The sequence below is a fragment of the Dermacentor albipictus genome, chromosome 4 (genome assembly GCF_038994185.2).
Source record: "Dermacentor albipictus isolate Rhodes 1998 colony chromosome 4, USDA_Dalb.pri_finalv2, whole genome shotgun sequence".
In the NCBI taxonomy this organism is placed as follows: domain Eukaryota; kingdom Metazoa; phylum Arthropoda; class Arachnida; order Ixodida; family Ixodidae; genus Dermacentor; species Dermacentor albipictus.
In genome coordinates, this window is record NC_091824.1 from 165,484,957 (window position 1) to 165,512,641 (window position 27,685).

General features: G+C 48.2%; 1 protein-coding gene across 3 annotated transcripts in view; it reads right to left on the minus strand.

Annotated features, from left to right (window-relative positions):
* Positions 1-27,685, minus strand: part of pnt (ETS transcription factor pointed) — a 196,753-nt gene that overhangs the window by 113,541 nt on the left and 55,527 nt on the right. For all 3 annotated transcript variants that reach the window (XM_065429325.2, XM_065429324.2, XM_065429326.2), the window contains one exon: positions 4,787-4,982. In XM_065429325.2, the coding sequence (XP_065285397.1) occupies positions 4,787-4,982 (196 nt within the window). The remainder of the gene's footprint in view (positions 1-4,786; positions 4,983-27,685) is intronic.

Sequence of the window (27,685 nt, forward strand, 5' to 3'; positions counted from 1 at the left end):
TTAGGCAGATCTCGACCTGCAATCTAGCACCATATTGAATATGCGCACCGCATTCGCTATGATCGATGGCTACCGGCGTCATAAGAGCTGCCCGTTTGCATCGCGAAGCAAATTGCTCGTAACGGAAAGAGTGACGGAAAGTTCGTGCTTTGCACATCAATTATGTTTCGTAGTGCGCACGTGCGTCCACGCAGTATACTCAGAAAGATGATTATGGTACAAGCAAACGAAATTTCGCCTAGGACGATGGTTGCGGCAAATCTGTAAATTATTTGGCACCATTCAAACTCATCGAAGGAGTAGCAGTTAAGCTTGCCAAGACTTCCTTTTTGTTTGTATCTCTCTTCTTCGTTTGACTAAAGGCTCAACAGAATTGCTCGTCATGCTTTCGGTAACCGAGTACTTGGCGCGCTTGGCATATGCTGAGAAGCCAAAACATAGAGCTGAAATTCACCAAAACCTGCAAACAGCGTAGTATGGGTAATGCTTGTTGGGAGGCTAGTTGGTGCATGTTTCCAGAAGAGGCACCAAAAACAGAAACAAGCACCAACTAGCCCCCCAACGAGTGCGCCTGTCCCGTCTCGCTTGCTGTGTGTTGTGTTTTTCGGCGCTGCAACCCTCTTCAGGAAGCGTAATATGGGGTCATGCAGCGGATCAGCAATAACCAAACTCGGTGGCTATTGGTAAATAAAGTCACACCTCCCTCACTGGTTAATATACAGTACATGTTGAAGTTTTCCATCGATCTCTCAATGTTCCTTATTTAAGGGGGTTTTGCGTGCCAAAACCACGCTCTGATTATGAGGCACGCCGTAGTGGGGGGACTCCGCAAAATTTGGACCACCTGGGGTTCTTTTACGTGCACCCAAGTCTAAGTACACGGGTGTTTTCGCATTTAGCCGCTTTCATTTCTCAATGTTTCTTCTTAGTCTGTTGGTATGGCGTCTTGGCATTCTGTCCGATCGCTTATCACCTTATTTCTTTCCTTTTTACTTTCTCTCAAGCGGTGTTTTGCTCGTTAAAATCTTGCAATACCGATTCTTCATAACCAAGCTTTACTTTACCTTGGCTGCAGAATAATGACAGAAACAACGATTCTACAATTTCCTGGCTTGTCCACCTATTTTCCTATTTATGCGAACCAGCGGTATTTTTTTTTTTCTGTAAGAATACCTTCTTCGTTCTTTTACACTTTTAGTACTCAGACATTTATGAATAATGTTATGCAAAACATAATTGTTCCTGCCGTAAAATACACACGGAAGGAACGAGCGCGTGAGAGATAAAAAAAAAAAAGAAAGCTGAGTGCGATATTGAATCATAGGGAAACACTTACAACAGTCACCTAACTTCGTTGCAAGTAATTCAGAATCGAGCTATTCGCCTAATAACATATTCACCTCGTAGCATTAACGAAAATCAGTTATTACATGCACATAATTATTTGGATGTGACTGATCTTGTTAAATATCACCTGGTCCTACTTATATTTAGGGCATTAAACAACGATACGCCAGTAACCCAGATATCAAAAACATCCCTTACCAACATAAACAATATTAGATTTACAGGCAATATGAACTTCATTTTACCCTACATTCGCACCAAATATGGTAAGCAGTCATTACACTTTTCATCTTTATCTCTACGGAAGGCATTACCATTTCCTGTAAAATTACTCAAAGCTCACAGATTTCATACATAATTTAAGTTATTTCTTTTAGCTTCCTCCGACTTTCCTATTTGAGTGTAGTATGTGTTGTATCTTTAACTTTGTTTCTATATTTGTATATTTAACATTGTCTCCCGCACTTCTGAAAACTTTTTTAATCCCCTTTTATGCGAAGCATATTACGAGAGCTCAACCCAGCTCCTCAGGCGCGGCGGTGTCGCCTTGAAACCACGTGACACCGTGACGTCATGACAGAGGAGAAGTGGCTTTGGCTCAACTCTTGCAAGACGGGCTGGGTGGGAATCGAACCAGGGTCTCCGGAGTGTGGGACGGAGACGCTACCACTGAGCCACGAGTACGATGCTTCAAAGCGGTACAAAAGCGCCTCTAGTGAATGCGGTATTGCCTTAGAAACGAGCTGTTTCTAAGGCGTGCGTCTCTTGCTCAGGCGCACATTTCGTTGCCGCGCCGAACGCTGCTTTGCTCGACGCTCACCGCGTCCAATGCGGGGCGCGTAGTCGCTGCCCTGTAGCCCATTGTCTTACGCCTCTTGGCGGGTCGACGGGAACGCTGTCGCGTTCCACTCTTGAAGGCGAAGCAGTAATGCATGAGTTGTTTCTTCGTCTAGCCGAACCAAATATAGCCAAGCAACAGCAGTTCACCAGGCTAAACAGTGGTTCAACAACTAAAATAAAGGCTAGTATGCTTCGCATCCTGGGCTTAACCATACCTAAGCCACATCCATTTTTTTTAGTTTCACCTAATGTTAAGTAATCCGAAGCCTTTTTATCGTTTAATGGATTCATCTGCATGCTTTTCTGTTCATTTATGACTTGTCTCCCAAAAACTTTTCTTATCATAAATTCTACATGTTGAAATTGTTGTTTGTACTATTAATTCTAGTCACCATGCACAGGAGGTCCCATTTCAATTTCTAACTACGGGACCTCCTTCTGTATATAATTATCATGTTGTTATCCCAATTTTTGTCCCGAATAACCTGATTCTGATTCTGAACAGTTGACGCACGTGCGAGACTAAATGCAATCGCACTAAACAACCTCATTGCGTTCTTGATTTTTTTATAGAAAGCCTGCGAACACATCATCTAGCGTGAAAACCACGCCACCACTAGCCACAGAGGTGCACCAATTGAAAACAAACGTAGGGGACATCGGAAAAGCACTTTCCTCGCCAAACGGTAACATACGCGTGAACCATACGAAGACCCCGAAGGTCACGGTTGCCGGTCGACGTCACCGATGACGTTGCGCCTCGTGCATCCGCCAATCAAGTTTCGCAAGGTTTACGAATCCTACGCTATTCAAACGTTTTTTTTCCTCGAAGGAAAACGAATACGGCCGACGACGGTGGGCGTGTGATGCCAGACCGCAATCTGGATGCAATACGGGTTGTCGCCGCGTCGAATCGATGCTCTCGCTTTTGCTCGCCTTCTCACTCGGTTTCCTTAAATTTCTTACTCACTGTTGAAATTGCCGCCGAAACAAGGAGCATTACCGTTCAGAAAGAAAAAGAATGGGATCACGCTGCTTCAGTCTGAGCCAGGGCTGCGTTCATGAATTTTATGTACTACACTGATTGTCCTTATTACTTGCGAGGATGTGTACACAGCGTAACGGTTAAGCGCGGCTTCGAAACTCATTTTGCGCGCTGACTTTCGATGGCCAAGCTTTCGCGCATGTCGGGTGCAGTTCTTCACCGCTGAAGAACTTCATTACTGAGTCCTTGCATTACTGAAGCGCGTTGGCCGCATCAGCCAAGATATCTTCCAGTTATCGAAGTTGATTAGGGATTAAACCGGATTAATGTTTAATAACAAGGGAGTCACTAACGTGTTCACGCCAGTAAGTGAAGATATAGCAATAATCAAGCTTCCGATTATGTATAAGTGGGTTGAGAAGAGGAGGTGAAATCACTCCAAGTGGCACAGGCTTGACGCCACAGACACATGCCATAAGCGAACGAAAAGAAATTTACGTATTACGTAAGGAAGCGTGTTACAGCACACAGAATCAGCATTGCAATGGCGTGAATACGCCGAATCGCCTGCCAGGCGCCGCAAGCTATGCTCGCGTTTCCCAAACCACCAGCAACACGAATTTACAGCAGTTCGCCGAAGAAGAATAATAACGAAAAAAAAATAATGCGTTTACAAGAACACTCTGCCGCGTGAGCTGCCATTCGTTTCTTTTAACTTCACGCTTTCCACTAGAATGAGTGAGAAGAAAGACAGCAGGCGACGACAGCAAGGGCGCTTCTTGGCGCTCTTGCGGAGCTCCTCATTTTGTTAAAAGGAAAAGAAAAGATACAGGAGGTTATGCCTCAACTTGCAACGCCACGAGGTAAATAACGGCTCTGCGGTGTCATCGAGATGTCGCAACCCAGCACTGTTGGCACCTCCTTGCGAAGACTATTATAGTAGCAACGGCAACTCCTAACGAGAGTACGTCGACTCTATAAGTTTGTCACTGACGCCCTTGCTTATTCAGGACGAGAAGACTCACTTACTTTGTTGCGTTCTTCTTTGTAAAGACACTTTCTTGAAACTAAACCGGCTGCGGCAGTAATAATATACCTTAAAAAGTGACGCTGACTAACTAGTCCAGGTGAGAAATGAAGCTCTCATGTACGCGGCGCAAAAGAAGCCGTGCTGACTGGTTAAGCATAGGTGTCAAAAAATTTTCACTCTATTTCCTTTATTTGAGGAGCACTGTACGTACACATCGGATGAATCCAGGGAATGCAGAAAGAAGGCAACAGTTTGCCTGACAACTAGTACGATTATCCTTACGTGAGGACAGGCGGTGTGAGTGATACACAGAGCGCGTACGAACTTGTACCTGTTTCCAGCCAAAAGAGCAACACAAACTCGCTATTTTGCAAGTGTCGTCAGATGCAAGAGATTTCTTCCACAGGCAAGACATGCTCATCACCTTGGCTGAACACAAAAGAAAAGGAAGGCGTCACCCTCGCCTCCAACGCCAACTGCGGTGACAAATGATTTTTAGACTACTCAAGACACTAGGTAGAAGCCAGTTGGGACGCATAGAAGCACCCCTTAAAACATGCGATTTGCCAGTGTGTGGCACTTACCGAGCGAGCTCTCTTCGGAGAGGTCCGAGAGCGAGGGCACCTTCTGCATGGAGCCCAAGGAGCGAGGCCCCGACGACGGTGGCAGGTCGTCGGGCAGCTCGCGCTTGATGTTCTCCGGCGCGATCAGGGTTCCACTGCCGGGTTCTCCCCCCATCAGGTCGCCCCGAGTGGGAAGGTCCAGCTGGAACTTGATTTGCTGCGAGAGAACAGCACGCGCACATTGCAATATGCGCACGCCGATGCCCTCGCACGGCGTTTTCCACCAAGTATCCCGGTACATCGAAATTTGGGAGGGGGAGGGGGGCACTGTTTGGTAGGACCGAGCCGTCGATGTATATATGCGCATGTACTCGCAGTATTTTTCATGCGCTAGCTCTTAAACAGCTTAGCATGGTCGGTAAGCTGTTGAAGAGCTAGCGTGCAGGGTAGCAAGCCGGAGATTTGCTTTTGGTTAAGCTACCTGTCTCTCTCTCCCTCTGTCTGTCTGAAGAGAATGGGGTACACATGCTTGGTCTGCCGCCCCTTGGCTATGAACTTGCTTGAGACCGCAGGAAATGGCCTTGATTTATAAAACAATTCTTACTAAAGAAAGGACAATTGCTTGCACGTAGTATCACTGGACATAATAGGGAGTTTTAGGTTTTGCGCACTAAAACTGAAAGAAAGCAAATCGCCGGACGTACGAAAGAACGCGAAGAGATATACAAAAGCACGCAAACTGAACACAAAAGAATGCAAACAGGAAGCAGAGTTTTGGGTGCGCAAATACGCTTGGGTGCGCGATTTCAAACTCGTTACAATACCTCGATTTGTGTACTGTATTGTACGTACTCGTCGCATCCTTGCATCGGCGTCATTGCGCAATAGCAAGCCTACCATTCTAAGTGTCTAAACGTGCGGTTGTTTCTTTTTAATGCGTGTAGCAATTTTTCAAACATAATTTTTCGATCTGCGTATAGTCTCCTTTTAAAACTGTGCACACACGCCTGCAATACTGATTACTGAACGTGAGCCGCAAAAGTACGAAAGAGAAAGCGCATAGGGTTTCCGCGCGAATTGCTAATTTAAGTTAAACACTGAAATTATGGCTTTGATTGTCGTCTTAAGCACGTAGTCGGTTGCATAAGTCAATAGCTTTTTTTTCTTTCTTTCCTTTTTTTTTTCGTGTTCCCTACATGCGCTGTCTGTGTCTTTCTGTTGGCGCTGCTGCTAAAATCTAAGCCTTTTTTTGCGAAGGTCCAGCAATCATATCGTATAGTAATGAGAACCTACACCGGTGTTATGAAAACGCCGCCGTGCATCAATAGCACGATGCATTGTCGACTTCATGAATACGGCAGCATGCCCCCTGCAGTACTCCAACAACGTGACTCGCACTGATGCGGGTCACCATGCGGCATAATTGAAGACACGTTGATGCACCACTCCGTTCGATCGCCTGCACGAAGGCAGTGCCGCTTTTCAACACACGTTAATTGGAAGTAAGAAATAAATTACCCTATGACGCAAATAAAAGTTACAACCATAATGAACAATTTTAAGCAATCCATCACAGTATTAAAGCAAGAAAACTGTCCCTGCGAGTGTTTTAGGTCACGTGACAATACACAGTTTGGTTTACATTGTTTCACTGTCAAGCGACGCCGCACGTCATTTTGCGCCACGTTGTCAGAGCCAAATTAGGGAGGTAATTCCTTGTTTATAGAATCAACGCATACTAGATTTCGTCAATCTGACACACTATCTCCGCATTCCCAACGCAATCTAATGACGTGCTCCGAGTGGTAGAGAGTCCCTTCAATCGGCGCTCAAGATCTTGTTTGCAGAGAAGCTCACTAAGAGCCTTCGACAAGATTGAACATGGGCGTGCGCAACCCAAGCAGGAATCGAATCCGCATGAAGTAATATATTACGCCCTCGATCGACACTTCGCCTTCTTGACGCCATTGTTGACAGCTGGCCAGCTGGTATATGTTATGCACACTGGTTACTTTTGTTTTCTGTCCTTTTTTTGTCATTCTTCGGTTATATTAACACGCCTGCATGATCATCGTGTGATTAAAAATAAAAGTCCCAGCTTCACCCGAAAGCCGAAGCATCGATTGCGACTGCAAATTACCAGAGAGCTATACGAAGTAAGGACAGTAGTTTTATCGGCCGTACAAGCTTCTAAACATTCACTTACTAACTAAATTAACAATCATGGTGTCACGCGCGCAGAAGCAAACATGAACACATCTCACTCGAAGACCGCGGAAACCTGCTGTCAAGACGCTGGAGTGAGTAAGCGCGGCAGGAGCAGCGAGTGAATCGACTTTCGCACTACCTCTCGCTTCAACGCGAACTAAGCGGCGAAAACTCAGTGCGCACTAAGTTATCCGCAGTCAGTCCTCATCACAGACCGCTTTCAAGATAAGGCCTACGTGACCGCGCGCGGCCGCGCCACACGCAGCAGCCGCCGGAGCAGAACGCCCCTCCCTCCCCTCCCCCCCGGTCCCTAGTGCGCGACGGAAGACGGCGAGCTTCCTCCCCACTTTCCTCCCCTGCGCGCGCGTAATGGAGCCGCCATCGACGGCTCACCCTCGTACGCTTTCACTCGCACATACAAGATACGGTGAGCGGGGACGATGTTATCGCCCTTGGACTTTATACGGAACATCGCGGTGACGGCAGAAATGCGCCTGGAGTGCCTATATAATTGCTATCGCAATAAAGCATCTTGCTTCGTCAAGGCGACAAGCATTTCCCTCCGTTCAGTGCATGGCACCAACATTCAGGGGAAAGGAGCAAGCCAACATAGCGCACAGCAGTCTCGGCATGCTCTCGCCCTCCAGATCTGTCTTTACCCTACAGTCTAGAGTCGCCAACTGTCGAAACAAGCCATTTATTACGGCGCGAGCGCTGAGCGAGGCATCGCCTGCTAAAAGAGACTCTGACGGCTCGAAGAGACATCCATCAAACATTCGACAGCGACACGCACGCTCAAGCACAACACATACACGCGTTACTCAGTATACGCCCCTGTGCTGCGCGCGAAAGCGACTGTGGTGTACATATGGCGCTGATTCTCCTAGCGGCATCCATCTTCCCACCTTGACCGCGTGCAATGCAGAAAACAAGTCGGCGAAACCAGAAACAAAAACAAAGAAAAGGCGCGAAGTGGAATGGACAAACTTCTTCTGCGAAAAATAATGTGCACTCGACGGTACACAGACGCAATCTCGACAATGAAAGCATAAGCGGAAGAAGATAGCCCCGCGTTGCCTGCCACCTTGGCGATGCAAGTCTTTCGCTCGTTATCATTCGGGGGCAAAATATGATGTACCTCCCTTCCATTTGTCTTGGATCGCATTTTTCTTTGCCTTTTCCCTCCCTCGGGCAGTCTCAACGATATATGTGTGTTTAAAGCCGACAGCTACCTCCAAACCGCAGAGGGAATGCAGAGCTGCTGCTGCTTCTGCTGCAGCAGAGTAAGGTTTCCACGATCCCACGATCTCGTTGACTCTCGCATATCGAGAAACGACGGGGAGAAGGCCGGGAGGTGGTGGGTGACTCTTCGTTTTCCCACGGCGCGACAGGTTGCTCCTTGTGCTGCGCGCTCGCCGCCGTACCAACGACCTCAGCGTCGCTCGCTGGCACCGTCGCGACTTGGTTTCCTCTTGTGCAAGTCAACGCACGTGCAGCGATACCACACTGTTGTTTATTAAGTTACGGGATCCTGATAATCTTTTTTTGTTTGGTTCCTTGAGCACACATGCATGCATTTTAGTGCACCATCGGGCGCGTACAAGTCCTCAATACAAGGGCGAGTAGAGTTTATTTAGATTGGCGATGTTCAACTCGCCTACGTTGCACGGGAGAAGGAATGTGGAAAGACAGAGAAAGACGACATACAAAATCGCGTCAACAGTGATAGACACATTGTATCTACAAGCCGTCTTCCAGATTTTTTTATTAAGAGATTTCCATTAGAAGACGTACAGGGTTCTGCGCTGATGATGGGGGACGCCATTGGTACGATTTCGACCGGGTGAGGTGGGTGTTCACCGCAAGATTCAGGAAAGGACGACGAAGACGGGCATCGTGATGATGAAAAAAATTAGAAAAGACTGTATTCACTTCATTGGCACATGGTTGTGGCTCTTATCCGAGGCCCGAGTGGTTCTGATAAATACGGGGGCCAGGACGACCTTAAATAACCCCTTGCGGTCTTGTGGTCGTCGCTGTCTTCTTGGGGAGCCTGAGGAAGTATTAGTGATTTTGTCAGGTTCTGCCGTCGACGACCTCCTGCCCTTCGGGTTTTCTTCTCTTCGTCTTTCCCTTTGAGGAATAAAAGCGATGACGCTGTTTTGGAGAAGAGAGCAATTATGTTGACATGGGGACGCCCACTTGAACGCTTCTCACACTGAACAGGTCGATGTCCAGGCTTATCGTAACAGCCTTTTCTGGCACGAGGCAAATCATCTTGTCATGGGAACGTACGCCTGAATATCTCTCACACTTGACAGGTCGATCATAACACCATGCGCCCAGCTCATCGTGCTCCGAAGTTGGACGTCGAAGCTGAATTTTACGGATGCTGCACGCTAACTCGCCACTGTGCAAACTGTTTATGTATAGCGAAGAGTAGATAATCTGTAGGCTTTATGTAAGGCCCAGTAATCGCAGAGCTATATACAAGTATACTCTTTAAAAGAAATATTCTGCTGTCGGAAGTATTGAGATATCAGAATATAAGAGGCAACCATTGTCGCAGATACACAGCGTACGATTCTTTCCCTCCGCCATTGTTTGCTCAATTTCGCCCGCTGCCGACTGTGCGCCCGCTGTTGCTTCCATATAGTGCACGCTGAACGTTGGTCCGGCGTGCCGCAGGGCTGTCATCGTCCGACCGCCGTCTTTCGCCGCGAGCGCGAAAGTCAGTCACGCGGGTGTCGTTTTTCCCGCGACGCCACAACGAGGTGCCGTTTCCAGGCGGCGGCACGCTGCTGGCATCGCCGGGAGAGCAACGACACGCAAGAACGCAGTGCTCCGTCTCGTGCCTTGACAGCGCCGACGTAAAACCGCTCGCCTCCGCGTGAATGGGTGAGCGGCGCGCCGGGCGATGCTCGCGTGCCTTTGCCTGAACGACGAGTGGAAAATCACGGCACGATATTTCGGTTCGCACCATTCAGCGTGAGCGTAAAGAGATTTAGTTTATTGGTTTATTCATTTTCAATACTGCTGCTTTCCTTCGGGAGCGTGGCGGTTGGGCGGTACAATAATTCATCTGTACAGTACGAGGCAAACAAAGTACAGGTTATACAAAAAATTACATAAGCAGTGCAAGTTATACACACTATGCAATTATTACGATGTTAATATTAAACGGAATAGTAAAAAGAAGAAAGAAAGGGGGAAAAAGCCAACAAGCTTTGCGAGAAATGGCCAAGGAGAATAACGATAGCACAAGGGGCCAGTAATAAAACACAAGTAACTAAAGTTAAACTTCGAGCGTTTGAGAATCATTATTGCAAACGAAAAAACTGTCGTAAATCAGAAGGTTTACTAAAGTTTCCTAACTAATAAAGAAATATGTGCGGATTCCCCTGCATGCATAGATACTCTTATACAAAGTTTCTTTCTATTTGTGAGATAAATTCCGATAATGATTCAATGTTGGTTATGTAGGATCAAGTTGATTCCATTCTGCTATTGCGAGCGGGAAGAAAGAATACTTAAAAGTGTCATTTTTACATACATATTTTGTCAATGTGTGCGCATGCTTATTACACGTAGGTCGAGCCTAGGAAAAATAAATATATTTGGCGGTATCCATCCTATAGTTATGTTTTAGTAGGTTAAACAAGAATTTTAAGCGAGCGTGTTTCGCTCTTGTGGATCACGTTCGGAAACCGGACTGGGTTAAAAGATTTGTTGGCGAATCTGTACGTTTATATTTGTTATGGATGAACCTCACAGCTTTCCTTTGTATTGAGGCTAGTTTGCTTATGTTAGTCAGTGAATGTGGAAACCAGAATGCGTTAAGCGTATTCGTGAACAGGCCTTACAAATGATGTCTAGGCTAGTAGCTTCGATGACGTGGTTGCGAGCGCCAGGCTTCTCTCTAAGAAAAATAGTTTGCGGAGTGTTTTTGAGATTATATTAGTGACACGATTGTCCCGTTTGAGCTCCGAGGTTAATGTAACGCCTATATATTTGTGTTCTTCAACTTTGTTAAGTGAAGTGCCATTAATCGCGTATATAAAGATTGATGATACCGCTTTGCTACTTACAGTCATGATCACGGATTTTGTATGTTTATTTTCATCTGCCGTTTAGAACACCAATTAGCTACGTCAGCTAGAGAATCATTCAATTTAATATGATCATTGTAATGATTAATTTCTCTGTAAATGACGCAGTTGTCCACGAATAGTTAATTACAATTGATGTTAGTTCTGATATCGTTAATAAAGAGTTAAACTGGCTCAATGAAATGTATGGATGACTGCGCTATAGTTTTGCCTTAAGCCGTGAATGGAATGTAGTGGAACCATCTTCACATCCACTTCCTGTGACGTCGTATGCAAAACCTGGCCGAACTTTGCGATGCATAGGATAGGAAAGTGTGGTAAGCTAAAGACTGCTGAAAAGTACAGAATTTATTATTATTATTATTTTACAACTAAACGGTAGGGAGGACACATACGAGACCTGTGCCGATGCATCAACGAATGGGCTTTCTGGAAAGTGCCCGCTCAACAAGCCTGCATAGCACACTCAACCAATTATCTACAACCCGTATTCGTAACGTCGGAGCTTTGTGAAATACTCACGCATATTCAAACCGCTCGCGCTGCACCGGTAATTACCGGTGTAGTACAACCAAACTAACAACACCTTTCGCAACTTCAGTTGCATTGAGCGTTTTTCCTTAAATATGAAACTCCTCTGCCACGCCTCCGCTTACGTCACAGTCGAGTAGCCATCACTCACGAGCGCCCCGAGAGGGGCACGAGATCATTGCTCCACGTCTCGCTGCGCAGAAACCCGAGGAGTCGAGGCCAAGCGCTGGAGACACGAGAAAAACAAGGAAAAGAAGCAGGGAGAGAGAAGCTGTCTGGGTGGGCACGTAGGGCGGCCACGGGATGAAAAATGCTCCCAGTCATCGACGAAGAATTCTTTCCCGAGCGCGTGCTCATATGTACTATACAGGCGCCGTTCAGCAAACGCACGCAGCGGGCCAATACTAACGTTTCGGAACGCCCGGGGGGCATCGCACAAGGCGAGGGCGTCACGCAGGGCTTGTCCACAAGCGCACTACATCTAGCTGCTAGTAGCGTAGGTGATTCGTTCCCCAGAAGGTGGCCTAGACAATGGCGAGATGAACGCACTAGATCAGCAAAGCTCGACGGAGCTGTCCGTCTATATATGTGTAGCGATAAGCACAGCTGAGATGCTACTCCTACGAAGAGCTGCGTGGATGTGCCTCGCATTGCATGTCTAGTAACTCAGCAGAACTTATCCAGAACACTCAGGTGTATAGGACAGTGGTGACAAGTTACAAAATTTCCAGCTTTATACTAAGCGTGGGTAGTGCCTTTTTACGAAGAAGCGCTCTCTTCATCCGCTATACCGGAACCGAGACTTGTAGGAGACGGCTCGTCCATTCTGTTCGTACATGTAAAGGATTTGTACTCTTGCTTCAATGTACACGAAGCGATTTATGACTTCTCCCGTAAGATCAATCATCCAGCTCACATTCGCCGTAGAGGTCACCTACGTGACAAGATAAACGATGTTGTGTAAATCACAAGCGGCGATGTCACCGCAAGATATGTACCTATACTGTGCACGATTCGAAGCGTCGCTTACTATCCATTTCTGAGTGAGTGAGTGAGTGAGTGAGTGAGTGAGTGAGTGAGTGAGTGAGTGAGTGAGTGAGTGAGAGCGTGCGTGCGAGCGAGCGAGCGAGCGCACGCCCGTCTCACTTTTGCCAAGTTGAGTATCTTGATCCCATCGTGGAAATCAGCGCAGCTAACTTAGCGACCCGAGGCAAACACCTGGTACGTCGACTGAATATGATTCTCAAAGCACCACTCCAGTAGCAACGTTCACTTCTTCAATGTTTACTCTAGTGGAGTCGCGTTATAGCAAACGTTTCGTTTAGTCTATTCTGCGAAACGACCAGGCAAGCAGGTTTTGGCGACTGTGAGTGTATAACAGCTTGATCAGCAGTGTTGAGACAAGCTTTCCACCCAAAGGGCAATGCAGGTGGTTTAGCGAGCTCCAGAGAGTAACCCTGCCTGCAGCAACAATATCAACTTCCCAATTATAGCGCTGCAGGCAGGTAATAAGACATGAAAAAGCCACAGCTTTATTTATTTATTTATTGTTTGTTTGTTTGTTTGTTACCAAGAGCAGACAGGCATCGTGCCCCTCAAGCCGTGGCACTTGTTAGCTTGCTCCCCCCCCCCTGTTTCCTTTGTGTGCCCCCCCCCCTTGTATGTTTCCATAACTAATAATAATCATAATAATTGTTTCGTTTAACGACAGTTGTTTCCATCGCTTCGGAAGACGCCGCGCCAGAACAACAGATGGTCTTAAACAGAGGGTCCTAACGCTGTCGTTTATCCTTGCATTTATTTCCTCCCTATAGTAGGGACTAATGGCTTAGTCTCCGGCATTCGCGCACGGTGCGCACACTACTGCAGTTAGTCTTTGAAGAGGCAATCGGTGGCTACCTAGAACTATTTAGAACTAAATCCGCATTGAGGCCGTTTTCTTCATTAAGAGTCTATACGTAAAATTGAACGTCGGCATCGCAATCATGCACTTTGGCGTGTTTTCAGCATATTTGGTGGTCAGAGGGCGCAAAAACAATTTTCAGGTCCCGACATTTCGCGGTATAGGCGGGTTCCAGAAAGCACGCAGTTGCTTCAGATTCGGGCTCTTACAGCTGACGTATCTTATGGGTGAGCGTTTGTAGCAGGGACAGCGCATACAAAGTGCGACAAAGCAATACAGGGGATAACACGAGATAATAGTGAGCCGATGTAAACAAACATTGTCATTTGCCCACAATTTGGCTCTGGGCTGATTTCTTCATTTGCACGCAATCGGTCTCGCCAAAGAAATGAGCCATTCTTGAAAAGAATACAACCCGCATACTTTTGCGGCCTCAGCGTAGAACTGCAAAATAATCAATTTGAATCGTCACTCAGCCATGTCTACGTAGGAATTACATCCTTATGTGCTTGTACAGTCAATCTCAGCGCCATCCGTGGCACCAAAATATACCTAATGTAATGTTGCGCCGCTTATACGGACTGAGTTGTCCTGAGGCACATTGTTTCGTCAGTGTTGACGCAGCTGCATTTTCCGGCGCGCCAAAGAAATTTAGCCAAGTGATTTTCGACTCGGTACGCATCATCATCACGACGTCGCAAAAGCTACTAGCTCCCTCGTAACCTGAAAGCTCCAAGGTCACGAGTATTCCTTAGTCTTTGCGCCCTTCGCTTGTTTATCACCTTGATTGCAGACTTTGGTAAGCTTCGTCATCCAGCTCTCTTTTTCTACCTAGTAGTTCATCATCAAAAAGTTTATCGATGAATTTCCCCAAGTACATATTACAGACGTCCTAGAGTCTTTGAATTACGATTACCGCAGTTACGCTCCCTGATAACTTCCGCAATCTACACGGAATAAACTTGTGAGACACGCACGCATTGGCAGCAGAATACGAGAGAGTGATCATCGCATTCTGGGACAACACTTGTTGAAGATCATGGCAGCTGCGTAACACGTTGGATAATGTTTGATCTCCGCCTCGTCCTCTTTATAGCGCCGAGATAAAAAAAAAATGATAGCAAGGCCACAAGACGTCCTGCCCCTCTACACACTACTTCCGCTTTCCTTCATGGTGAAAGCTACGCGGAAAAGAGCGTGCACGCGGCTATTGCGGTACGCAGGTGCAACGCATCGGCCCTTTTTCTTAACCCCCCTTCGCTCTTTTCAATCTGTTTCGGTGGGGGTTTGAACCTCGCCACCCTTGAGAAAAAGTAAACCGGTGCAGCCCGATGCCAACACCTCCTGCGCGGTGAGAGGAAGCTACGAAGAAACAACTAAAATAAAAGGAAAGAAAATAAAGGAAGAAGAGGAAGCAGAAAAAGTGGTTGCAGACACTGGGTGAAAATAAAAATGAAAATTTCAATCTATCCCGAGTAGATGCAAGAAGATGAAAGTAAAGCATAGGAAATAACGTCATACGAATGCCCTTTCTCGGAGCGGTACATGCGAGAGAGAGAGAGAGAGAGAGAGAGAGGGAGAGAGAGAGCACAACTGCCAGAGCAAACGGGGACAACGCTGTGGCGTTCCTCATTCTTTGCTTCCTCCGTGAAGAAGGCATGGGCTCTCCGCGCGCACAAAGTGGGTTTTGCCGACGACAGTGGAAAGTGAGGCCTTGCTGTTCAGCTCCTTTCAAACGCCTGTTCCCTCAACGGACCGGCGACCCATCAGTACCGCCTTCCTGCTGGCTTTTTTAGGTCCTCCCTCCCCCCTCTTATACTCCCCCTTCGTCGTTCGTGATCGCGTTTTCTGCTTACTATTGAGTGTGCGGAATAAATGCCGAACAACGGTTGCACCGTGTTTGCCGCTGTGCTGGCAGCGCACCCAATTCAAGAAGTGCAAGGTCCTGTCCATTCAGCATTTTGGTGTAAGCCCAAAGAAGTCCAGTCATTCAAGCTTTATCAGTATTAGCTCATAACATTGTTCTCATAACCAGTGCGATGATTCATCGGGCTCCTTCAACAGGCAGCTCTTGACGACGGCTTGACACAACGTCAACAACAGGGGAAAAGTTGAGAGACGAGGCGGCATAGGCGATGTGCCATCCCGCTCTTTCTTTCTTTCACTACGTTTCGATATGTTGACTTCAAACTTCAAAGAGAGCCCAAGCTTGTACACTTGAGCGCCTAACGTCCTTTGTTCACCCGGCGTGAAGCGTTAATTTCGAATCAAGCTCTACGATCAGTGATTGCACAATAGGTGTATACCTGGCCTAATGAAATAGTTAAAGCTCAATGACGCATACAGGGTGCAATGGCGGCCTCCTCTGCACCTTTAACTGAAGCGCACTGCGGCACACAGCGGCTGCTACATGCTGCCACTGGCAGCGTCCTCTAACTGTAGGTGCCCCATTTCTAAGATTCCTTAATATTTCCAACTTCCGACTAATGCACTGCACTTTACGCGGCAGCTGTGCTATTTAATATAATATTATTTAAAGTGGATTACGTCCTCAGCTTTATGCGATAGTCGCCGATAGCGTTAGGACTCGTGAACACGTAATCGCAAACTGTACTTGCGCATGTAACGGGGTCTTTCTATTTTCTCTTTTCCTAATCATCACGACGGAAGTTTAACTTAGAAAGAGAAGACGCTAATTCTGGAAATCCCAAATTCCTCCCTTTCCTCCAGCTGCAAAAGCTTGGATTACTGATATATACAGCGGAACACATCATAACCTCCACTGACGTCACAGCAGAAGAGGAGAGAACGCGGACGTTTCCTCGAGTTCTGAAATTCCATGTCTGCCTGTCTTAATTCCCACGACTATTTCCAACAGAGGCGAGCGCGTCGCGGCAGCTGAACCAGTTCGGGCGTAGAACAAGGCACGCAGATCTCGCTGGAAGGCCGCGCAAGGAAGCAAATTTGATGAGAGATGATGCAGAGCCGACAAGAAGGGCCAAGAGATGAGCCCAGATGAGATCAGCCGCTGCGCCTCCTCTCCCTCTTTCTCCCCCTCACGGAGAGAAACGACGACGCGAGGCAAGCAGCCGCGGAGCTTTGCCGCAGGCCGAGCACCAGCGGCAAAAGACAGCCGGTGTCGGGCGGGCAGCGGTGCAGGGAGAGCGGGGTTCGTGCGACCTTTCACCCCGGACCGTGGGAACAGCACCTGCAGCAGCTCACTGCCGCCCCAGCCGTTTTCCACCATTCAGGGCCAATAGCGCGCGCAGTATTCCTCGTTCGTGCGTGCGTGAGCGCTCCTATTTTTCGAGAGACCGCGTATACTCGCACATCTGCACACACACGTCTTGCACGGCGCCAGTGGCTCCCGCTATCGAAGGAAACCACCGACGCCGGGTCGCACGATGCGTCGTTGCTCGCCGCCGCCCCGCGTTTTCCTCTACACCTCCTCCCTGTCCTTCGCGCGGCGCGCGTTTTTTGCCCGCGAAAACGCGTTCTTCGTACATGGGGGCACGCGAGAATTAAAGGACTTCTCCACTGCCGCCTGAATAGTATAACTTTCAGGAACCACGCGGCAGCTGATATCCCACACCGTTTGCACCTGCGAACCAGGTGGCGCCTCGGATATTTTCGTTGGCGACGATTAATCGGCGGCAAGTCGAGGCTTACAGCGCAATAAAGCTATGACGTCAGTCGATGTCATACGCAACAGCAAGCATTAGTTAATAAGGCCAAGGATATATTCCAAGATTAGCAAGGGATCTCTTTTTTAGGTCTCCTTTATAATTTCGTCTGCATACTTGTATCATACGATGATCCTAAACGACTATTATGAACTAACTCATTTAAATGTGTGCGTGACTCCTCTGTTGATGCACGACACGAAGTCTGCTCTTGTCAGGCACGAATGGCGCTGCACTACCGACATAGAAAGCTTCGGAATGCTCATGTACATACAATGCTATACGTATATACGATGTACATGAATATTATACGTGCGTGGGCGCGCGAAGGGGCAATGTCGCAGCGGCGGTGAAGGTTATCCTACTTGGCACACCATATGACCACGAAGGAATTATGCCTGGATACTGCAGTATGCATCGCCCCTAGCCAGCTGCCAAGCATTCCAAAGTTTGAATACTGCTGAACAAATAAACATACGCAACTTGGAGTTCACTGGGTCGTTTCAATTGAAGGAGCAGAACTTGCCAAGGTCGTTTAAAGTGAAGCGTAATTGTAATTTCGCCTACGTGAGCTCGCACAAAGGCAGCAGCTTGTAAGTGAAACACACACACACGCACACACACACGAGATGATGATGATGATGATGATGACGATGATGATGATACGCGCAAAAAGAAAGAAAGTGGGCGTGGCGTGTAACCAGTTTGCCTCGTGGCAAGATCTTCGATGTCACGAAGCAGCGAAACAATGCCAAAAAATTATGCGCTATAAATGGATATTCTTGACGTGCATGCGTTTCACGCAACAAACTGACAAATTCAGCGCTTCAAGTTTGCACACAGACGAGGCAATGAACATACTGGATTGCGCTGCCCAGCACATACTTTCTTTCGTCGTTTATCTTCCTTTTTCAACAAGTTAAGTCAGGAGGATCGCGCGGCTGCCGAGTTATTAAGCACAAGAAACGGACGGTAGGCCATGAATTTAGCTGTCGCTGGTTCTGCGCTGCTTGGCTGCAGCCTCTCTTGCAGCACGCTCTCGTGGCGTCATGACGGTTGCTACTTTATCTTCGTCCATATGGTTGCGCCATTACGTTGCTTGAGCCTAGCGAGTTGAGCAAACAGTTTCTAGTGGCAAAACGTCGGCGTTAACAAGGAACATCGATGAGCTGGCTCAAATGACCAATGGTCGTTGCTGATTTCGAATAGTGGTCCCACTGCAGTGTATTTCGCGTTGCTCTCGCCGAGACGTGCAACACGCCTGAACGTCCGAGCGTCCAGACTCTCAGCTCCCAGGGACATGCAAAATTTTCACAGTGCCTGCTCAGGTAAATAGACATTTTTTGTAGTAGTTCCTGTTAGAGACAGTGTGCGTTATAATGTTATGATGTGTCGCTTATATTTGAATTAATTTTGAGTTCATGTGGCTCTTTCATGGTTATTCTCGTCTCTCGCTGGCTCAGAATGCGCCACTATCGAGTTTCTTATCTTTCGTTCAGAAGGAGCAGTGGGCGCCTTACACTCGGAACACACCCGCGAAGTGGGCTGATTTGAAAGTTTTCAATGCTTGTTGGTGGAATCTCGTGGCATCTGCCCGCTGCACTGCGTGACGCGCATGCCACTGTCCGCTGCGAGCCATGAGTAAATGGCTAATTATACGCAGACGAACCACTAGACAGTCTGCACAGAGGAAAGGATATTAGCGCAGCCACATAGCAATCTACGGCCTGACAGTTACTCAACACACACGAGAGAGGATGCGGCGTGATTTCTGTGTGAATCGACGGAGCCTCTCAAGGACCGATAGGCCACGGTACGCCCCGAGTATGCTAATTGCCACGTTGTCCTATCTTTTATCGCTCAGCAGCATGCAGAGTGTAAACCCTTTCGATCAGTGAACTCTCGGGAGAAAATTTTGAATGCAACCAGATCGTATCTCGCAGAGAGCGAAGCCTGCCTCGTCGGGACGGTGCTAACTCGGCCACGAAATCTGGGGGAAAGAAAGACGAAGCGAGGGTAACGAGAGAGGAGGAGGTCTCCCCGGCCTCCGCTTGGTGGCGGGGACGAGTCGTCGAACACACGGGATAACAGCCGGGAGGGCCCGCTCCTAATGAGGGTTAATAGACTACAAACCGGTCGACGGCGAAGACCGACGAGGCGTGTAGTATAGAGGCACCGGCCATGCTGCTTCGTCTGCACGAAGCGGCGGCGCAGACGCTGACTCGACCGAGCTCTTTCGCCTCCCGTGCTGTCTCGCCACCCCCCCGCACCCATTGCCGCATCGCAGCGGTAACTGCTCTAGCTCATTTCGCACGCGCTGTACAATGAGTTCAGCGCTGCGACAGCTGAATAGCGATGGCCGCTGAAAAGCAGACGTGCTCTTTTTCCATGCTGGAAACGTGCTTCGGATATGGGAAGTGGCTGGCTTCTATAGCCATAGGTGCAAAACGAGGATGCATCGCAAAGGCAATACGCTGACGAGCCAGTAATCCGTCGCTGTGCGTGTTTTTAGTAGCGTATGTATTTCCCGATGCTGTGCACGTAGCCTCGCCTATTCGTGTAGTAGGCTATGGTGGACGAGGGTACACTTATTGGCGCAGCTATATAGCAAAATAAAGGACACAACTGTTTTCCTAGTTGGACACACGCAGAAATAAGCAGTCTGTTTCAGCGCAGTTGATATTTTGCGCTCAACTTTAGGTCAAAACGAGCCAGCAGACCTACTCCGACGCAGTAGACATCCGTCGACGTGTCTGTACAGATTCGGCCACATTTATCTGGAGCTCTAGGACAGCCTTTTTTAGGTTCCAGGCGACGTCTGGCGTGCGAAATCTGGTGGTAGCAGATATGTGGACTATAGAGATCGGGTGAGGAACAAGCGCGAAGAGCTTGTACATATGGTTTTGTAGGCGCAGTTATGTTTATTATCCCTCTGAGAGCTGAACCACGAGGTTCGAACGAAGGGAAATCGCAGAACGACCACTGCAGCTCTGGAGCTGCAACACATGTGCATTGCTATTTCTTGCATATAGATACGCAGCAACGAACTGCACATAGATACGTTTTCGTGTGCCTTACTCTGCTCGTGTGCGAAACTTTCAATGTGTTCGTGCTCTTAGGCGTTCATCGTTTGTCAGTGGTTCTTGCGCTTTCAGTTCTAATCTTTCCTGCGAATAACAGTAACCGGTTCCATATAGGGCACCATCCTGTCCTTTAGATATGTGTTATTAAAAAAGAAAATGGAGTGAGGCAGAGGTCATGCGCGCATTTCTCATGCAGTGTCACAACACGCTTCACCAATCGACCTTGAACTCAGCAGCAACAGCAAAGAGGCGACTGATGTTGCTTCTGCTGCGATGGAGAGCTCGATGGTTCGCGATAAAGGACCAGACATTGGAACCGATTACGGCCGGCCGAGCAAGACCTGTCTTTTCAGGCGAAATACTGTAGTTGGCCAGTCGTGGCTCTCTGAAGTAGCAATATGCAAACGTTTCCGCATTCTCGTTTATTACTTTTCCACCTCGTGAGCAGTGATCGTACACAAATCCTCGTTATCTCATTACGCCTAGCATCCTAAGTGTGATTTGTGCTTATAGCTTCGTGTCGATGAACATTGCAGAAACTAATGGACTGACTTCTCCTTTCTAAGATACAAACACCTTCCACTATACGGCGTCCTCACAGGTAACGTGTTTCTTTTGAACATTATAACCGCATCTTCCCCTCTGGTTAACTTCCCTGACTTTCCCCTTTCTGCCGTCTCTCTCTTCTTGAACAATATAACTTAGTCGATCAATCCATGACCTTCAGGCGGAACCAAATTAAGTTGAGTAATCACAGTGTGGGTGGACACATGCGCGCGTAAAAAAAAAAAAAAAAACCACACGGTCCGTCAGACGATTAGTCGTGCCAATAAATTATCCAAAAGGTTTCCCATAGATATATGCCAGACTCCAACAATCCGAGCAGCGGCCACCTTGCCGCCGCGTCGTCCGACAGATCGGATGGTTTTGACGCTGACGTGCCTGCCTCTTTGCCCGTACGTGCACGTGCATGTGCTGCGTCAAACGCGCACAGGTGGAGCCCATCCACGACGTGCGCTAGCCTAGAACGTCGCAGCTAAGCGCGAAGCAGTGGCACGAAGAAGACCAAAACAAAGAAGAAAGAACGAGAACAGCAGCCTGAAAAAAAAGTAGGCGTATCAGCGTTTCAACCGTCCAGTATGTACGGCTCGCTTCGCGAAGCAATTTTTCAGAAAATTGAACACGCAGCGGTACACGGGAAAGAAAAAAAAAAGAAAAATGGAAAGAGAGAGGAGGGAGAGCGACACATAATGGAAAGAAGACCGAAGCGAGAATAAACGCCATAATTATGGGCTCTGTTTCAGGTTTCCACAGAGGTTGCAAGAAGGCCGCCAGGTGGCGCCGGTACAGCGGCACAGTCGACTCCTTCCTTCTACGAGAGAAGTCGGAAGCTCCTTATTCGTACTTTCTTGACATGAACATCGTTCTCCTGCGTGAACGGAGCTTCACGGACACTTACTAGAGAAAAAAAAAAATATTCGTTCTACCGCCATGAAAAGGGATGGCGTGAAGCAAACGCTTGGGATTGGCTTTTGTTCACTATAGAGTGCTGTAATATGGCAATATAGTTATCTCGCTTAGAAAACATTATTTCCGGCTCCTCGCTTCACTACCACTTTTCTTTCAGCTTGGTAGTTTCGTACTATTGCCACGAAGTTGTACAAAGTTTCACATTTCCTTGAGCCTTATATATACATTATTGCGCTGTACACTTCGGCGCAGCTATCAGCCTGTCTCACACAGGATGGAGGCACTGCCGTCAATATTGAGCGCTAGTGAGCGTGCAGGCGATCACAGTTTCGCAGCATCGAGGTCGCGGTGTGTGCGAATTCTTGTTTGCACAAACAGAAAGTATAACTCAAAACGTGGTGCTCGCACTTTCTTTTGTTAGAAAAGGGAATTTACGTAACCGTAGTGGGATCACGCCTTAAGCTGTCAGCCAAACCAAGGCATACTTGTACTTTTTGTATTTCCCAAGTTATATGAAGCGCCGTTGCGCAAAGGTACTAGAGTGCCAGATTTCCCTATAATGTAAGTTTCAGAAAATACCGGCCATGCGGGGCGAAATGAAAGAACGCCCGTGGTGCCGTGCATTAATGCACGTTAAAGAACTGAGGTTAGTCTGTGTAGTCAAGTAAAATTAATCTGTAGTCCTCCACTACGACGTGTCTCGTAATCATATCATGGTTTGGGCACGTAAAACTCCGGAATTTAATAATCTTCGGAAACTATGTTACTGTAATGTTCTCCAAACTACACATATGTACGTAGAATTTACATATGCCCATAGAAACGCAAACAATAATTCAGCACAAGTACACGAGAGTTGTCGTTTTATTTTACGCCGCACGAACAACAGTGCTTCTTTCTTTCAGTATCCTAGCCGAGTGAGATATAACAAGATATCACGAGGGCAGTTATATGAGGATAGCTGTGAACGAAGAAAGAGAAAGGATGGTGCAATATCAGAGCCTTAGAGATGTGTAACAATAAACGGCCAACATAATCATCTCCCCGCGTTTTTGCTTCCCGCGATAACGGTGCAGCGCTGACAGTTAAATTAATAACTGAAAATAGAAAATAAATGCGCGGCGAGGAATAAGAACCAGTACAGAATAGAGAAACTCACGAAGAGAGGGCTAAAAATGCCAACCCACTGCCAAGACGAGGCGAAAGAAAGAATCAAGACGAAAGCTTCAGGCAACAACCAGGGAGCGGGATAGATTGCCTCGGCACAGCAGACGGGTCGAGACGGGTGCTGAACTGGGTGCAGTAAAAAAGGGGATTGGGATGAGGGAGGTAGATGGCAAGGAGCAGGTAACAACCGGTGGGGAAGCGAGCTTCGTTTCCTCCGGCATAGCATGCCTGACGAGACAAGAAAGGAAAGCCGCAGAAGAATGAATGGCAGCGTTGTCTGCAACCATAGTACAACTTGCTTGAGCCAAATGTAGAACACGATCTTAGGAATGCTAGGAAAATGAGTATCGATGAAACGGCATGGACAGCAACAGAGAAACAAGAGTTGAATTCTTGTACTAAATATATGAAGCTTGAACGAAACGAATGAAACCGTTGGCGAGGCTTCAGCGCTCGAACGTTTGATACATATGTAGTATCATTTATTCCAACTTATCTGCCTTTTTAGCCGCTAAGTGCACCCACAAGAGCTTATTTTCGTCTCCCATTCGTACAGCTATCATCATAACCTCTTTTGAACCTATAAGCCCCCTTCCTTCCCGTTTAATTGACCCTTCCTCATTGCTACAAAGCTTCATCGCTTCTTCTTTTATCTTTCCATTACTAGTACCTCTCCCCAGTATAGGGTAACTAAGCAGACACTTTCAATCAATCAATCAATCAATCAATCAATCAATCAATCAATCAATCAATCAATCAATCAATCAATCAATCAAAACGGAACTTTATTACATGATTAGGAAAAAGCACACCCCTGCACCCCTCCCTATGTCTCTTTCTTTAACATTTTCCTTCTGCGAAAGAGCCACGATTGCACCAGGACGCGTTTTGGAACAACGCCACGCCGCCCAGTCGAAACAACGCCCCCAGCAGCACCCACCAGCAACGAATCTATAAAAGCAAGCGTGCACTCGTACGTCGACCAGCAGCGGCTCATCACAAACAGTTGGTTACGAGGGCGCCAAGAAAAAGGAAAGAAAGGAGGAGAGAGACGGTTGCGTCGCGGGAGAAAAGTGCGCTACAACGAGCCGAGGGAAGAACACCCAGCGCAGCTAAGGCCTCGTTTTGCCGCCGCGTGCTATTGTGTATCGCTTGTCAAGGCGCGAGTACCGCGCGGCGCGACACCCCACCACCTCGCGCCGCCCCAGCCTTCGTCTCGGCCCCATAAGCGGAGCGGGCCAAACCGTCGCTTGTTTTAAGGGGCCTATCTATCTCGACGTGATAGATGGCAGCTCGGACGAGCCTTAATGGAACACGACGGCGGCGCTCGCGTCACGGCCGAGGCTCGCTAGAGGGCGGCCTCGGGCAGCGCTGCGCCGCGAGGCGCGCGCGCATGTTGTTGCCGGGGCGGCGCGGCCGAACAAGCGGGGCCGCCGCCAGTTGTGCCGTTCGCGCGACGGGCAAACATAAAAGCACCAAGGCGAAAGGGCGACCGCAATTTGTTTTCGTTCTGGCTGCAACGCCTCGCCTCCCTCTGCGCCGAGGAAAGGGCTCCGAGCTCCCGCTGGCGGTTCAGCGCTCGTGCATAGGGGAAAAGCTCACGCCGCACGTTGTATATAGCACGCAGGCTGTCTTCTCCGTTAACTTGAAAAATTACTTTTTTTTTTCCCCCGTCTTCTTCGTTGTGTTTCTCTCAAAAGTCCAAACATTCACGCGCGACACCTTAGCTTCCAAGCGCACTCTCCTCTGACAACAAAGCAAAGAGGTAAGAGAACAACACCAATCAACCAAAGAAAAACAACTGCAGCGTAGTCGAATGTGAAGGAGGCCCTGATGTGTGCCGAGAGCAGTGCAGGTGGCTGTGTAGGTCTCGTAGAGGTAATGAATGGTCTTCGAGACTCCAAGGTGTGGCGACCACCCACAGCATCTGTAGGGCACGGTGCATGTGGACAACCGCTCAACGTCCTCAAGCGTGGGAGAAATCTGCGGATCTCGTAAGTTCACCCAAAGACCTCAGCCTAGTGATGTTGCACGCGAAAATGCTACGCGGGAACTATAGACATTTGATGAATTATGAAAGATTACCAAGAATGGCGTAGTCATAGTGATGAAGAAAGAAATAAAGCGTGTCAGAACGAACAATGACATTAGCCAACGCACATTTTTGCGAATGTCACAAAATCACTGGCAACTATATCTGTAAGCTTCATCGATATTATATCCATTCCTAAACACTGTGGCACGGGTGTTACCCACCGCAAGGAGGCTTGGAAAGCGTTAAACGTTCGGAGACAAAACTGTGGACGTCTAGAGAAGCTCCTTTTCAGGGCTTTGGGAGCACAGAGCGGAATGCGCGGCCTCTCAGGACCGCCTTCAAGGAAGCGCGCGAGGAGAATAGCGTTGCCAGTGGCAGCGTTGTACAGCGCCAAAGCTCAATCTGGAGTTGGGCCGGGCCCTTCACAAGGCGTTCGAGCCACTTCAACCTCACTTAAGCGGCGAAGAAAAAAGTTATGAAGCACACGAGCTACATTAGGGAGCGAGGGAAGGCATGAAGAGTCAGATTCGTTTGCGCCTGCCGACAGATTGGAGGAAGGACGACAGATGAGAGCGGTCGAGAAGCCACAAACAGAACTGCCCGCAGAAAAAGTACACAATGAAAGCAGAACAGCGTAAACCACACAAAGTCCAGAAAGCAAACAAGCAAACCGCGCGGCGAGTGAGGCGGCCGCCACCAGGAGCGAAGGGATCCTCAATTCGGAACTTCCTTATTAGCGATCAACAAGGCGCTGCTGGCGCGAGGGTAGCGCGCGCGAAACCGAGCCAGCAACAAAGGCCTCAAAGCCGCTCGCGCATGCGCGTAGCCTCACAGCCGACAGCGCCCTGACAGCAAGCAGAGCTCTCTCCCCCACGTCTCGTATGCACACAACGAGCCGGAGGACAAGGACCACAGGCTGCAGCCAGCTAGAACAATCCCGGCGTTTGTCGCCGCTCAGAGTTCCCAGGGTGAGGAGTACCCGGGGGCACTGCGTGAATCATGGCGCGATAGCAACCCCAACAAGATCAGCGGCAATCAGAGGAGACGGCATCGCGCTGATTGGATCATGCTGAAGATTCTCTTATTTACGCCTGGCGAAACTGGAACAGCGGCTTTTCCAGATGCGCGGAGTAGTCGGGACCATCCAAAGGACCACGAGTCTTCAGTTCCCGCACCTCCTCGGGGTCCAAGTGGGGTTGACGCGAGTCTGAGAAAGAGACTCGCCGACTCCGACGTCCCCGCCCTCTGACAGCAGCAACACGCACGGCCGTGTCATAGAAAAGCAGTCATGACTCTTGTCGTTGTCTCCTCCGTCTCGCACAAAAGATGCACCGCCACTTGGCGACAATAAAGATTGACAGCCGTTCCTTGCTCCCGGTTGCAGGGATGAAGACGGTAAGCTCCATTCTGCCGCGAAATTGTTCAGGTACCCGCCTTTTGCGAGGCAGCTGCGTAATCTGCGGCAGGGTATGGCCGCCCATTCGCAGAAAACAGGCTGGCACGTACGTCGCGATGTGGTCAAGCGGACATGGCAGTATTGGAAATCACGGAAAAGTGGTCCACGTAGCAAGCGAACGCTAGGCATACATTCAAGCCCGATGAACACGAAGCAGGAAGTGCTGGCTCAAAAAAGAAAAGAGACAGAGGGAGAGATGTGAAGATGGTAGGGCTTACAGTAATACACAACTGCTTCACCTCCTGATCTTGTGCAAACCTGTCCGAAATATCCAATCCTGCGCAATCATGCTGAGTTAGATGCGAACTTCTTCAGTAGTCGATAATATAAAAACCACCGCCACCTATCTACCTTTGTCCATGTTTTTTTTTTTGCTGAATAAATAATTTATTGCAAAGCTGCCAGTGACAGTGACAACAGTTACATTGGAATATGGCAAGAAAATCTCGCTGGCAGCACGCATGCGTATATCATCATCCCATCGCGCACTCCCGAAAGCAGCACACTGGACCCTATCTGGAGGGCGCTGCAGTCGGTGGCGCCCTCACTGTCCCATGCAGAATTCGACAGATATATGTTGTACCCTTGTATGTTGCTTGCCGTAACAGGCGGCGTGAAGTACGGACTCAGCACTTGCAAACGCGGCAAGTGCTGGCAAATGCTTTGCTTCTCCTTCACGATTCCCCCCTCCCTCCACCCCCTCCTTTTTTTTTTTTCGGAAAGATTTGCTGCAATGCACATGCGGCGAGACTAAAAGCTGTCTTTGACCATCTGATGCAGCGACAGCCATGTATAAACTTCTGAGGCATGCCGTGCGACACAAGTCATTATAGCAGCACTTGTAACACATTACCGACAGAGGAGGTGTTTACGACGTGCATGAAAGAGGGTTTAAGAACACTTGATACGAGCAACTAGATGGAACCCGTGGAACTGCGGAAACAACGTGGTACTGAAAGGTGATGATACAAGAATTTAGGTTGAAACTGCTAGTATATAAATCGAGACACGAGAAATGAATACACATTGAGCACTCGAAAACACTGCTGTTGCCAAACCTTAAGCAGTGGCCAGGTAAAACTAGGGCAGGCCACGTAAAACAACCAAAATGTACAGGCTACTGCTTCACAATTCTATCACCCTGTATCAGATGTGTCAGTAGGTGGAGCTAGACAGTTTCAGTGCAGTAAGCAACTTTCTTACTTTCTAGCCTTTTTCTGCACTGTATTAAAAAAATTATATACACAACCAATTACTGCAATACTACATCAGTCT